At 34.5% G+C, this 14,790-nt stretch overlaps 1 protein-coding gene across 1 annotated transcript; it reads left to right on the top strand.

Moving 5' to 3' along the window:
* Window positions 1-4,663: 4,663 nt before the first annotated feature.
* LOC142509651 (uncharacterized) lies at window positions 4,664-5,113 on the top strand. Its single transcript, XM_075619577.1, has one exon. It carries the CDS (start codon window positions 4,664-4,666, stop codon window positions 5,111-5,113), a length of 450 nt encoding a protein of 149 aa, XP_075475692.1.
* Window positions 5,114-14,790: the final 9,677 nt, after the last annotated feature.

The raw sequence follows: 14,790 nt of genomic DNA, 5'->3' as shown, positions 1-14,790 counted from the left end.
AATCCATACATGAAAGATATTGTGAAAACTGAAGTTCTCAAACTATTCGATGTCGGAATTATCTACCCTATTTCTGATAGTAAGTGGGTAAGCCCAACACAAGTAGTTCCAAAAAAATATGGCATCACAGTGATAAAAAATGAAAAAGGTGAATTGTTAACAAGTCAAGTCCCATCTAGTTGGCGGATGTGTATTGATTATAGAAAATTAAATGACGTCACTAGGAAAGATAATTTTCCATTACCATTTTTGGATCAAATTTTAGAAAGAGTAGCGAGTCATCCCTACTACTGTTTTCATGATAGATATTCAGGCTATTATAAAATTTCCACTTCCCTCGAAGATCAAGATAAAACTACATTCACATGTCCTTTTGGAACATTTTCATTCAGAAGGATGCCATTTGGTTTATGCAATGCTACAACAATATTTCGAAGATGTATGCTAAGCATTTTTAGGTACATGATTGAAAATTGTTTGGAGATTTTCAAGGATGAATTAACTGTTTTTGGGAATACATTTGATAATTGTCTTGAAAATTTGGAAAATTTTTAAAAAGATGTGAGGAAAAAGGACCGAGAATGTCATAGCTGATCAAAGAATTTGACATTGTAATCAAAGATAAAAAAAGAACCGAGAATGTCGCAGCTGATCATTTATCGAGACTGATAATAGGATCATCTTGTGAAATGACACCAATTGATGATAATTTTCCTGATGAACATCTATTTTCAGTCACTACTACACCTTGGTTTGATAACATAGTAAATTTTCTTGTGAAAAAAAAATGCCACGACAATGGAGTTCCCAAGATCAAAGAAAATTTTTGAATGGGGTAAAAAACTTTTATTGGGATTATCCATATCTGTTCAATTTGTTCATATCAACTTTTTCGACGTTGTATACCCGACAATGAGGTAAGTAATATTATTAAATTTTGTCATTCAGAAGCATGCAGATGACATTTTTCTCCAAAGAAAATGGCTGCAAAAATCTTTAAGTGTGGATTTTATTGTCCCACTTTATTTGAAGACACTCACGAAATCTCCAAGATCTGTGAAAATTTTTAAAAATTAGGTGTGATTTCAAAAGAAACATGATGCCTTTGAATCCTATCATGAAATTGAAATATTTGACTGTTGGGGAATGATTTTATGGGACTTTTCCACTATCGTTTGAATACTTGTATATTTTAATTGCAGTTGATTATGTTTCCAAATAGATAGAGGCAATTCCATTTCGAACAAATGATAATAAAATCGTCATCAAATTTTTGAAAGAAAATATTTTTAGTAGATTTGGAATTCCTCGAGCCATGATAAATGATGGGGAACTCACTTTGTTAATAAATTATTTTCTTCATTAATGAAAAAATATAATATTATTCACAAAGTAACTACTACTTATCATCCTCAAATAAATGAACAAGTTGAATTAACTAATAGGGAAATAAATCAAATTTTGGAAAAAACTGTTAACCCAAATAGAAAATATTGGTCTTTGCGACTTAATGATGCACTTTGGGACATATCGAACAACTTTTAAAACATCATTGAATATGTCTCCCTATAGGTTGGTTTACAGAAAACAATTTCATTTGCTTGTAGAATTGGAACATAAAGCTTATTGAGCGATCAAAACTTTTAATTCAAGCACGGATGATGCCAACAAATTGCGCAAATTACAACATAATGAACTTGATGAACTTAGAAATGACACGTACAAGAATTCAAGGATTTATAAAGAAAAAATCAAATCATTTCATGATAGAACAATTCTTAGAAAATCATTTGAGATTGGTAAAAAAGTTTTGCTTTGTACTTCTCGAATTCACATATTCCCAAGAAAATTATGATCAAAATGGACATGCTCATATGTTGTAAAACATATGTATCCTTATGGAGCTGTGTATATTGAAAATCCTAAAAATGATGATGTTTTTAAAGTAAATGGTCAAAGGCTTAAACTATTTTTAAAAAATAAAATTTTTCAAAAAGTGTTTATTTTCCTTTCCGATCCTTGATTTTTTGTGTTGCATTAAATTTTTTTTCTTTTTATTTGAGGTTTCCTTAATCTTTTTATTTTCCCAGGTTAAATGGTGGATAACGGTACTCCGTGGCTCTCATTGTTGGTTAAATCAGTTTCCCAAAATTGCTAATACAAAAAAAAATCATTTCTTTTCTTTTCGGTTGAAATTCTCTCAAAAATTTGTAAATATTTTCCCTCTGTTTCTAAAAATGTTCTAAAAAAATTTATGCAAGTAGGTGTGAAAGATTGAGATTTCTAATGCAAAAAGGAATTCCAGAAGATATTCGTCTTGTAATAGAAGCTAAGGTCCGATTAGGAGGAGAAGTTCCACGGTCATTGCTCATTTGATATATTCATAGATTAAGAAAAAGCATTTATGCGAAAAAACGAAGGGCCAAAAGGTTAGGGGTTTGTCATAAGTGTGCAAGATAGAATTGTGATAAACGATGCAAATATTTGAGATGTGTTTCCAATAACAGAGAAGATAAAATTGGTTTCATTAAGAATGGACTGAGTACATAATCTTTAGATAACATCTTATTGACTCTTGAGAAGCGTTCTATTGGACACGTGCATATTGAAGTTCTCTGTTTATGAAACAATTCCAAGATGAGGGTCATCGTAATAGTCTTGGGAATTCGAGTAAAAAAGAACCTGATTGCCAATTTATAAGGAAATTGGATGGGAAACATATACTAGACTCATAGAAGGCGTTGAAACCATTTGTGGACGTAAAACCAGAGGAAAATGGTGAGCCACAATCACACTAATGTCTATTTGCATGTGTGTCATTATTATTTTTACTTTTTATTCTACTTACAGCTATGACCCATAGTTTTGTCATGATAACATATTACCGCTATAAAATCTGTCATCTTTCTCTCTATTTTCGTATTCCAAAAAGAAAGTAAAACATGGCTGGATCCTCTGCACATATATTGAAAAATATTTTTGTATTTTGTGGGTCGAGTCCTAGAAAAATGAGTGTTTGTAGAAGCAGCGAATAATCTTGAAATGATATTGGCTGAGAGAAAATTTCACTTGGTATATGGGGGAGATAATATTGGGTTAATGAGATCTGTTTCAAAATTTGTTCATCTTGGAGGTAGTCAGGTTTTGAGTATTATTGCTACAACTTTAGCTGAAGAAAATATTACAGGTGTACGATTGGGAAGGAATTAAAAGTTTCTTCTATGTATGAAATAATCACCATAATGATTGAAAATTCTGATATTTTTATCGCATTACCAGGTGGTTTTGGTACATCAGAAGACATTTTTCACACCGTTTGTTGGGCACAACTTAATATCCATAATAAACATGTGGCTTGTTGAATATCAATAATTATTATGACAGTTTGTTGACATTTCTTGATAAAGTTGTGGAATGAATTTCGTTTCAGAAAATTCACGACGGATGCTCATCTCTGCTTTGACTACTGATCAATTAATTGATGATTTGGAAGCTTTTGTTCATAACCATGATCTGATGATAATAAAGATCAATTGGTCGCAATCAAGCAGTAAGAAAAGAAAGTTGGATCATTTATTCAAAATCCGTGGATTGGTTTCTGTTAGTTTCAGTTTGTTATCTTCAATAAAATTTCTGGTGATATCTCTTTCATTATGTACTCTTTATTAATAGTTATTATGACATTAGGGGAAATGTCATATTCTGATTGGGGGAAGAACAAACTTATCGAGTACTGGACGGATTGTAAAAAGTAGAAGCAGAACTTAGCCTAAGCAGAAGCAGAACATAACGTGTCTTAAATGTTACCGTTACCTTTCATAGTACAAGTATTAATTGCATCATTTAATGATAGTACTTGTATTAATTGCACCATTTAATGTTGTACGAAAACATTTAAAGCACCTTACTCGTTTTGGTATAAAACTAAGACTGTTTGCTCGGAAACTTTTTGCAGGACCCTTTTCAGTGATATAACTGATTTACTCAGAAGTCAAAGAAGCCGTTTTTTTTATAGACGTTGGATTGAAGGTTTCTATATATAAAAGAATCAATCCTATATAGAAAACAACGATAATTATTATCAAAAAATATGTTATCTATCCAACGTTGTTTTGAGCAATCAAGAACTTTTCTTTATCTTCAAACTCAAAATACAGAAAATCAGCACACTCTTTATAGCAAATATCTGATCTTCTGAGATTGTTTTGTGCTGATGTTTTTTTATTTCTTCACAAGCTATTCACCTTATTACATCTTGCTGAGAAGAGTTTGTAATCTTGAAAAGAGTCTTTTCAAAAACTTTGTTGTATTCGTTATATTTTGTTGTGAAACTAAGAGTTTCAGTAGGCTAAGGGTAATTACTATTGAAGTGGGTGTGTAAAAGAGTTTTACTATAAAAACCAAAGTCTTTCAGTGATACCCGTGTCTACTATTTTATTGTTTTTACCACAAACCATCAGATCATTTCCGCACAAGTTATTGTGATCTGCTGGAAATATATTCGAACAAGATCGGTTATAATCTTTAACAGGATTCTAGCACCTTTGCAAAAACATCAAATAAAGAAAAAATTTTATTCAATCCCCCCACCCAAAACTCTATATCGATTCCCAACAAGTGGTATCAAAGTGGGTTATTCTTGTTCTGAAAATCTACAGCAGAAATGGCACATTTCATCAAAGTCCCTATGTTCTCAAAAGAGGATTTCGATGGTTGGAAGATAAGGATGAAAGCCCATATTTCAGCCCAAGATGATGATATGTGGTTTGTCATCACAGATGGTCCCTTGAAAATCCTAAAGCCTAATACAGCTATTGCTGTTACTGAAGGTGCACCTCAAATGCTTGAAAAGCAAAGAAGTGAATGGACAAGCGAGGACAAGAAGAAAGAAAATCTAAACAATGTTGCGAAGGATATTCTCTACAAAATACTTCACAAGAATACCTTCAGCAAAATCAAAATTTGTCCTACAGCAAAAGAGATTTGGGAGAAACCCATCCAAATCTATGAAGGAAATGAACAGACAAAGGAAAACAAGCTGTCTGTGGCAATGCAAAAGTTGGAAAATCTTAAGATGAAAGCTGGAGAAACTCTAAACGAGCTTGATGAGTGATTTAGCAGCTTGGTAAATGAACTGACAGCTTTGGGAAAGGAACTTGACAATAGAGAAGTGACACTCAAAGTGATGAGAGCTTTACCCAAGGAATGAGACATAAAGACAATAGCTATGAGAGTCTCAAAAGATCTGAACAAGTTAGAGCTACATGACTTATTTGCAGACTAGAAAGCTTATGAGTTTGAGCTGGAAGTAAGAAGTGGAGAAGATCCCTTGTTGAATCCACCTACCAAGGCTCTTACAGCTACTACTACTGCTACTGCGACTGCTACAGTTGTTCCAAGTGTATCACCTGCTACTGCTATTGAAAGCACATCCAAAAAGAGTGCTGAACAAATCAGCAATGATGCAATGTCCCTCTTCGTAAAGAAATTTTCCAGATTCATGAAGAAGAATCATCGAGCATACCAAAATCCAAATCGAAAATTCAAAAGAGAATAAACATCTGGTGATATGGCATGCTTCAACTGTGGAAAAATCGGACATTTTATTGCTGACTGCTCGAAACCTAAGAAGGATTATCAAAAGAAGAAGGAGTAGAAGCGAAATGATAAGAAATCTAGAAGAGACCGCTAAGTAATGATTGATGAAGAAAGTAAAACAAAGTGGGCAGATTCTTGTTCTGAGTCTTCTGACTCAGACACCATTCCAGCAACAGTGATGAAGAAGATATCAAGTGTCTCATGGCGAATACTGAATCAGCCTCGACATCTGGAGAGGTATTTGATTTCGATTCTGATGAATTTACACAAAATGATTTAATTAAAGCATTGCATGATATGGTGGAAGAGTACTCAAGACTTTCTCAGTCATTTGAGGAAGTTAAAATTGAAAATCAAAACTTGAAAGATCAAATCAGTAAGTTCATTTCCTTGCAAGAAAATGGCTGCAGTGATCTAAAAGTTGAGATAAGTAAATTGAGAACTGAGAATGACAGAGTTAATGCAGATTATCAGACGATGATGTCTGAAAATCAGAAGATACCAGTACTGGTGAATGCATGGAACAAGTCTTCTGTTTCATTAGAAAAGATGCAATCTTGAGACAAGAGTGGTCTCGGATTCAGTAATGATGAAAGCACTACTGAAACAAGTACAAAGCCAAAACGGGATATGAGAAAAGGGAAATACATTCACTTTGTTAAATCCAATATGTTACATGAACCAAAAGTACCAACTGTTCAAATTGAAATGTTTGTAGACCAGACAAACAGAAGTAAACATTATGGCTCTCGGTTACGTTGAACATAAGAGTAGAGTCCATCAGCATGATGGATCCAGTAGAGGATTCAACTCAGGAGGACAACCATCTATGAAGGTTAGAAACTACCAGTACTATAATTGTAGACCAGTTCAGAAGATATACAGACCAGACAATAAAAACAGAAGGGAAGAACAACATCCTAAAATGCATTTTGTTAGAAATAACAATAATTGACCTTCTGTTGCATGCACCTCTGGGATACCTGAAGTACAAGATCACCTAAGATTGTATAAATATGGGTTCCTAAAGTACTGATAAGGCTTGGACACAAATAGATTGGGTACCAGTTACTAAAACTTGTGTTTGCTAGAGAAGGAGAGGAAAGCCAAGATAAGCAGCTCTACATGATATCTGGACAGTGGATGTTCCAGACATATGACTTGACAAAAGAGTCTACTTTCAGAGATATGAGTTGTAATGGACTAAAGATAACTTTCGGGGACAACTCAAAAGGTAAAACCATGGGTAAAGGTAAGATTATCCATGGTAATATCACTATAAATGATGTGCTCTCGGTTGAAAATATCTGTTACAATTTAATTAGTATTAGTCAACTATGCAATAATTGATACTCAGTAGCTTGTCAGAAGCACACCTGCACAATTAAAGATGCTAATGAGTCTATAGTCTTAACCAGAGAAAGAGAAGGCAACACTTACAAAGTATCATGGAACAAAGATCATGTTAATGTTCCTACATGTTTAGTTGCCTCCCTAAGTGATAAACATTGGCTATGGCACAAGAGATTGTGAATGATCGTTTGCTGAGAATCTTTGGGATGCTTCAAACAAAATATTCTCCAATGAGCTGCAATAGCTCGTGTTCTAAGAATATTAACACCGATGAATTAAATCGAGTTTGGTATTCAAATCAAGCGGAAAACACTCGAAAATCCTTTGTAGAAACCGATTAAATATTTTGTAAAGCTTTTAAAATATATGCAAGTTGAATGAATAAAAGTATTTTAATTGAAGCATTTTATCAAACACTTGGTATGCAATATTTTGGTATTTGAAGAACACATAAAATGCTTCAACAATGCATCTTTAAAATAATGGAAATGATAAGTAAATGCAATAAACAAATAGACACGAATTTGTTTATGGATGTTTGGAGACTTCAAATGCTCCTACGTCACCCCTTCTTCCCCTTGGAAAGGATTCACTAGAAGACATTGATTTATACAACCTTTGTACAAACCCACTCGGTTTGGACTTACCCACTGCCTAAACTGAACTTCCTAGCACTCAAGATTGTAGGCAGCACCTCACAATCAGCATATTGTCAAATGTCTCATATGCAATGACTACAAACACATTGTTTAACTGTCTTTGTGTGAAGACTCACTCAACTAAACTTTGTAGTTCAACTCTCTTCTATATGTGTGAGTGATTGTGTGTGAGGAATTTATCCTTTACAGTGCACATCTCAAATGTATCCTCACACAAGGGCTTATGCTCTCAACTAGATGATATCTTCATGCTAACTGTCCATGCTTTGAATCCACTTCAAAAGCTCTTGTTTGATCTTCAAGATGTTGTATTTATAGGTTCCAACAATGATATAAACTTTAGATACAAGAATATGACAGTTTGAAAAGTTTCTGTACTGTTTCTGGAATTGCAACGGTCAAATTCGCCTTGCTGGACATTTTCCCGACTGGTCAACTTTGGTCAACTCAACTGGTCGTTCAGTTCAACTGGTCAGCAGCTGGTTCAGTTCAGTTCAGTTGGTCAACTGATGGTTCAATTCAGTTCAGCTGGTGTGTTGAAATCAGCCTAACTGATTTCATTTTGTGCAGAACCAGTAGCTTCATCGTCATTTATCATCATTGTACACTTCTATTAAGAATTTGACTTCTAAAGATGATTTGTAGATCTTTGTCTTATCTTTCCAACGAATACTGAATCGATTCATTTCTATAACCAAGCTGAGAGATATGACCAAAATACCGCAGCTGCTCAAACCGACTGATTGCTGTTTTCGTGTGATCAATTTGGTAATTCAGCGATCAGTTAGACCATGATAACATCCGATTTTGTCCAACTGACGTGCACTACTACTTGTTCCAAATTGAGTTTTCTGATCAGTCTAGTGGCGGATTGTAATTTGGATTATCCATTTGAGAGATATCATGAAAACACCTAAGTTTGTCAGAAATTCAGTTTGTACAGAATTCGGTTTCAGGTTTGCTTCTTGTGTTTGCAACTTCACACATGAGTAAATATGTTAGAAATACAATAATAAGTTTTGTTAACATCAAAATCAAGATTACGAACATAAAATGTTCCAACAATCTCCCCTTTTTTGATGAACACAAAACTTGGATAAACAATTAATTGGACTAACATAGTTCTCCCCCTTTTTGTGTGAATCAAAAAGTCATATTTTCAAAACATTTTAAACAATCTTTTCCCCCCTCAATGTTAAAAAATAATAACTTAAATAAAACTACAGTGAGATCTCCCCCTGTATTTTTGAAATATTGAAAATTATAAAAGAATAGGGATAACTAACCAATTTTCTCTCTGGCTCATTTTCTGCTGCAGCACATATGCTCTGCCTTCAACGAATAAACTGTATTTTCTCGACAATAATTATGCTGCAAATTTATACCGCTGTAAACCTCTATGAGTCTAGTTTGCAAAGCAAAAAAAGGTTCGTCATTTGGAGATTCGAGCAAAGAGATATGTCATTTTTCCTACGGTCGCTGCAAGCTGCACGAAAATTCAGTTTTGCATATATATGTTTAAAAAATCAGAAATTTTCTAATTTTAAACACCAAAATCAGTTTCAATGCTCTTTTGAGAACACCCGCTCTAATACCAATCGACAGGATCGATTAGGGGGGTAATCGTGGAGCTACAATATCTCGGTTCTTGAAATATTGAACACCGATGAATTAAATCGATTTTGGTATTCAAACCAAGCGGAAAACACTTGAAATAATCCTTCGTAGAAACTGATCAAATATTTTGTAAAGCATTTAAAATATATGCAAGTTGAATGAATAAAAGTATTTTAGTTGAAGCATTTTATCAAACACTTGGTATGCAATATTTTGTTATTTGAAGAACACATAAAATGCTTCAACAATGTATTTTTAAAATAATGGAAAATGATAAGTAAATGCAATAAAAAAATAAACACGAATTTGTTTATGGATGTTTGGAGACTTCAAATGCTCCAACGTCACCCCTTCTTCTCCTTGGGAAGGATTTACTAGAAGACTTCGATTTATACAACTCTTTGTACAAACCCACTCAGCTAGGACTTACCCATTGCCTAAATGAACTCCTAGCACTCAAGATTGTAAGCAGCACCTCACAATCAGCATATTGTTTAATGTCTCATATGCAAAGACTACAAACACATTGTTTTACGTCTTTGTGAGAAGACCCACTCAACCAAACTTTAAATTTCAACTCTCTTGTATATATGTGAGTGATTGTGTGTGAGGAATTTATCCTTTACAGCGTACATCTCAAATGTATACTCACACAAGGGCTTGTGCTCTCAACTAGCTGATATCTTCATTCTACTTGCCATGCTTTGAATCCACTTCAAAAGCTCTTTTTTGATCTTCAAGATGTTGTATTCATAGGTTCCAACAATGATATATACGTTAGATACAAGAATATGACCGTTTGAAAAGTTTCTGTACTGTTTCTGGAATTGCAACGGTCAAATTCGACTTGCTGGACATTTTCCCGACTGATCAACTCTGGTCAACTAAACTGGTCGTTTAGTTCAACTGGTCAGCAGCTAGTTCAGTTCAGTTCAGTTGGTCAACTGCTGGTTCAGTTCAGCTGGTGTGCTGAAATCAGCCTAACTGATTTCAGTTTGTGCAGAACCAGTATCTTCATTGTCATTTATCGTCATCTTACACTTCGATTCAGACTTTGACTTCTGAAGATGATTTGTAGATCTTTGTCTTATCTTTCCAACCCATACTGAATTGCTTCATTTCTATAACCGAGCTGAGAGATATGACCAAAATACCGCAGCTGCTCAAACCCAACTGGTTGCTGTTTTCGTGTGATCAATTTGGTAATTCTGCGATCAGTTAGACCATGATAACATCCGATTTTGCCCAACTGACGCGCACTACGACTTGTTCCAAATTGAGTTTTCTGATCAGTCTAGTGGCGGATTGTAATTTGGATTATCCAGTTGAGAGATATCATGAAAACACCTAAGCTTGTCAGAAATTCAGTTTGTGCAGAATTCGGTTTTAGTTTGCTTCTTGTGTTTGCAATTCACACATGAGTAAATATGTTAGAAATACAATAATAAGTTTTGTTAACATCAAAATCAAGATTGCGAACATGAAATGTTCCAACAGATTGAATCATCTTAACTTCAAGTCTATCAATAATCTCAAGAAGCAGAATATAGTTGATGGTTTACCTGATATTAGTTTCGTTAGGAATCATGTTTGTTCTGCATGTCAACTTGGAAAACAAGTAAGATCTAGCTTTAAGAATAAAGGTAGTAAATCAACATCAAGATGTTTGGAATTATTGCATATGGACTTGTTTGGTCCAATCTCTGTCATGAGTTTAGGGAGAATGAAATACACTCTTGTTGTTGTTGATGACTTTTCTAGATTTACTTGGGTAATCTTTCTTGCTGGAAAAGATCATACCAGTGGCCACCTGATCAAGCTTCTTAAAAAGATTCAAAATGAAAAATCAGTTTCTGTCATTAAAATCAGAAGTGATTAAGGCACTGAATTTACTAACAAAATTCTTGAGTTATATTTGGATGAACAGGGTATTCATCATGAATATTCAGCTGCCAGAACGCCTTAACAAAATGGAGTGGCTGAAAGGAGAAACAGAACTCTCAAAGAAGCTGCTAGAACAATGATAGCAGATGCAGACATCTCTTAGCGCTTCTGGACAAAAGCAATCAATACAGCGTGCTACACACAAAACAGAACCATGATCAACAAAAGACATAATCAGACTCCATATGAGATATGGAAAGGGAGTAAGCATGATGTATCATACTTTCATGTGTTTGGTTGCAGATGCTTTGTGCATAATAATGGTAAAAATTATTTATCTGTATTTGATTCAAAATCAGATGCTGGACTTTTTCTTGGATATTCAGCAGTAAGCAAAGCATATAGAATTTTCAATAATAGAACCCTTAATGTTGAAAAATCTATTCATGTTGTCTTTGAAGAAGATAGCAGTGCTCCTGGAATTTCTAACATGTCAAATCTAAGTAACAGATTAGAAAAAATTCATCAGGAACTGGATAGTCAAGATGATGCAGAACCAAGTGTCAAAGATGCTCAAAATCCAGAACCAGACATTCCTATGGTATAACCAGTTGTACAGATACATGATGTACCAGAACCAGCAGCTGACATTCCAGAACCTACTACTGCTTTACCTGAGCTTGATCCAAATCCATTAAATCGGGAAAAAATCCTTCTAAACCCTTTTGTATGGAGAAAATTACACCCTCCATCTTTGGTTATTGGAAATCCAGCAGCTCCACTAAGAATCAGAAGGCAAATGATAAATTAATATGTAATATCCAAGCCTGTGAACAGTACGGTTTAAGATTTCATACGTTTATTGACTACTTGGTCAAGTTTAAGTATAGTTTAGATGTTAAGAGTTTCGATTTATGATTTATAGTATCGTTGGTTATACTTGATATGTGGTTTTATTGTAGCGTCGTTGCGATTTAATTCATGGTAATTTGTATATTGAGCCAATTGGTATGAGGCCAATTGGGGAGGTTAGACTATATATAGAGGTGCAACTTTCTTGTTGGGAGTGTTGCCGAATTTTGAGGCGTAGCAGCGTTGCGGTTCGATTTTAGTTGCAAAAGTTTGTTATTGGCTTCAGGGGTGACCGCACCCGCGGTGATTGGGCAGAGGCGACACCGCACCCGCGGTAAGAAAGGCAGCGCACCTGCGGTGGACGTTTGCAGATTTTCAGATGTTGTACAGAATGCCTAGCGCACCCGCGGTGTATTTTGGAGCGCACCCGCGGTGTATGAATAGTAAAAGCGTGTTTTCGCTTTTAAGTGATATAAGACATGAGTTGGTTCACTTTTTCCCCATTTCTACCCATTCTTATCGGTTTCTTCAGAGCAAGGGATCTAGAGTTCCATTTTCTTTCTTTCCTTTCTTTGATTCTAGCATCTTGAGGGATTATTGAAGTGAGAACAAGGTCATTGTTGGTTCAAGGAGCTAAGGTAAGCTTGTGGTATAGTTTATTCTTGGATTTTGATGTTGGGAGATTATGGGTTTGTTGATGGTGTTGGTTATATGGATTTATTGGTATGGGTTTGTGATTATTGAGATGTTGATGGTTCATTTCATGGTTTATTGTTGTAGGTTGTGTATCAAGAGATTAGTTTCAAGGTTTCAATTGGTTGTAAGTGGAATTCATTCATTGTGCTCACATGATAATATATGTATTGTGTTTCAATGGTTTAACTATGTTATTCCCTTCCATTTGATTCATATTATGTATAGATATACCATGTTGTATATGAGAGGCTTTATATGTCTCAATTGTGTAAAAAAGGAATACAAAAAAAAAGAGTATTCAAAGTGTTTGGTTTCATGCCAAAGAGAAAGTTCAAATGATTTATTGGATTGATAGAGAGATAGTCAGAGATTGCATGCAATGAGTTGATCAACGACCATAGGCTTATATCCCAACAGAGTAATCGATTTATATCGATGGGATATAGGTACATAGACAGAGATACTATTGAAATATCAATCCACCAGAGAAAAGAGAAATACCATCGTTATTGTTATTCATTTATTATATTTATGTTTCAGAGTTGATGGTATTTAATGATTTCTAAGCCATGTTTTACAGAGTATGATATGTACAGATTGTTAAGTAAGAGTTCCACTTTCTGAGTTTTACACTCATTCCAGTTATTCATGTGATGCAGATAAGAGGGACGGGCCAGGACGTTGATTGGAGCCGAGGTCATATGCATAGAAGATGGAAGGAAGAAGATATTTTGCTAGCATTTTGACATGATCAAAAATAATATTTTGTATTTTGATAAAACACTTGATTGATCATGTATATGTTTTTTATTATAAATGTTGTATGTCAAGAAATTTTAAATCCTCCTTCCCTCTAAATAAATTTAAGAAAAATTCCGCTGTTATTTTTTTGAAATCGGTTAGAGGTGTTACAGAATATATGCATGCTGCTTTTATCTCTCAGGACGAACCAAAAAAGATTGAAGAAGCTCTTCTGGATCCCAGTTGGGTTGAAGCTATGGAAGAGGAGCTGAATCAATTTAAAAGAAATGAATTGTGGTTTCTTGTACCTAGAACATCTCATCAAGTAGTTATTATAACTCGGTGGGTATTTAAAAACAAGCTAAATGAAGAACGTACTGTTGTTAAAAATAAAGCAAGACTGGTCGCTCAAGGCTTGAGACAAGAAGATGGAATAGACTATGATGAGACCTATGCACCAGTAGCATGACTTGAAGCAATCAGAATATTCTTAGCCTTTGCTGCTTTCAAGAATTCAAAGTTTATTAGATGGATGTAAAGAGTGCATTCCTAAATGGTCTACTACTAGAAGAAGTTTATGTTGAACAACCCCCAGGTTTTACTGATCATTTGTTACCGCATCATATCTTTAAATTACACAGAGCCTTGTATGGTTTGAAACAAGCACCTAGGCTTTGTATAACACTCTCTCACAATTTATTATCAATCATGATTTTACCATCGGCACTGTGGACAAGACTTTATTCACATTAGTTAAAAATAAGCACACTCTATTAGTACAGATTTATGTTGATGATTTTATTCTTGGGTCAACTAACCCCAAATTATGTGAGAAGTTTGCTAAGATAATGCAGAAACAGTTCAAAATGAGCATGATGGGAGAATTGACATTCTTCTTAGGACTGTAGATTAAGCAACTCGATACAGGAATCTTCATAAATCAGGCGAAGTACACAAAAGAATTACTGAAAAAGTTTGGGATGGAAACATGCTCTGCTACTTCCACTCCAATGAGTTCAGCTACTAAGCTTGATAAAGATGAAAGGGGAATTTCATTAGAGGTAACTCAGTATCGTGGTCTTATTGTCTGATTGTTATACCTTACTGTCAGTAGACCTGATATTATATTTGTTGTATGTATTTGTTCAAGATTTCAGTCTAACCCTAAGCAATCGCATATTATTGCTGTTGAACGAATTCTGAAATATTTAAAGGGTACTCAAAATGTCGGCCTATGGTATCCCAAGGATTCCTCTTTCAATATTATTGGATATTCAGATGCTAACTATGCAGGTTGAAAACTGGATAGAAAAATCACTAGTGATTTTTGTCAATTTCTTGGTGATAGGTTGATCTCCTGGTTCAGTAAAAAGCAGACTTCCATAGCCAC

The sequence above is a fragment of the Primulina tabacum genome, chromosome 1 (assembly GCF_025594145.1).
Source record: "Primulina tabacum isolate GXHZ01 chromosome 1, ASM2559414v2, whole genome shotgun sequence".
Classification (NCBI taxonomy): domain Eukaryota; kingdom Viridiplantae; phylum Streptophyta; class Magnoliopsida; order Lamiales; family Gesneriaceae; genus Primulina; species Primulina tabacum.
This window is presented reverse-complemented; position numbering and strand designations above follow the sequence as displayed.

Coding starts and splice junctions, on each gene's coding strand:
- LOC142509651 (XM_075619577.1), top strand. CDS start 4,664: ATGGCACATTTCATCAAAGTCCCTATGTTCTCAAAAGAGGATTTCGAT.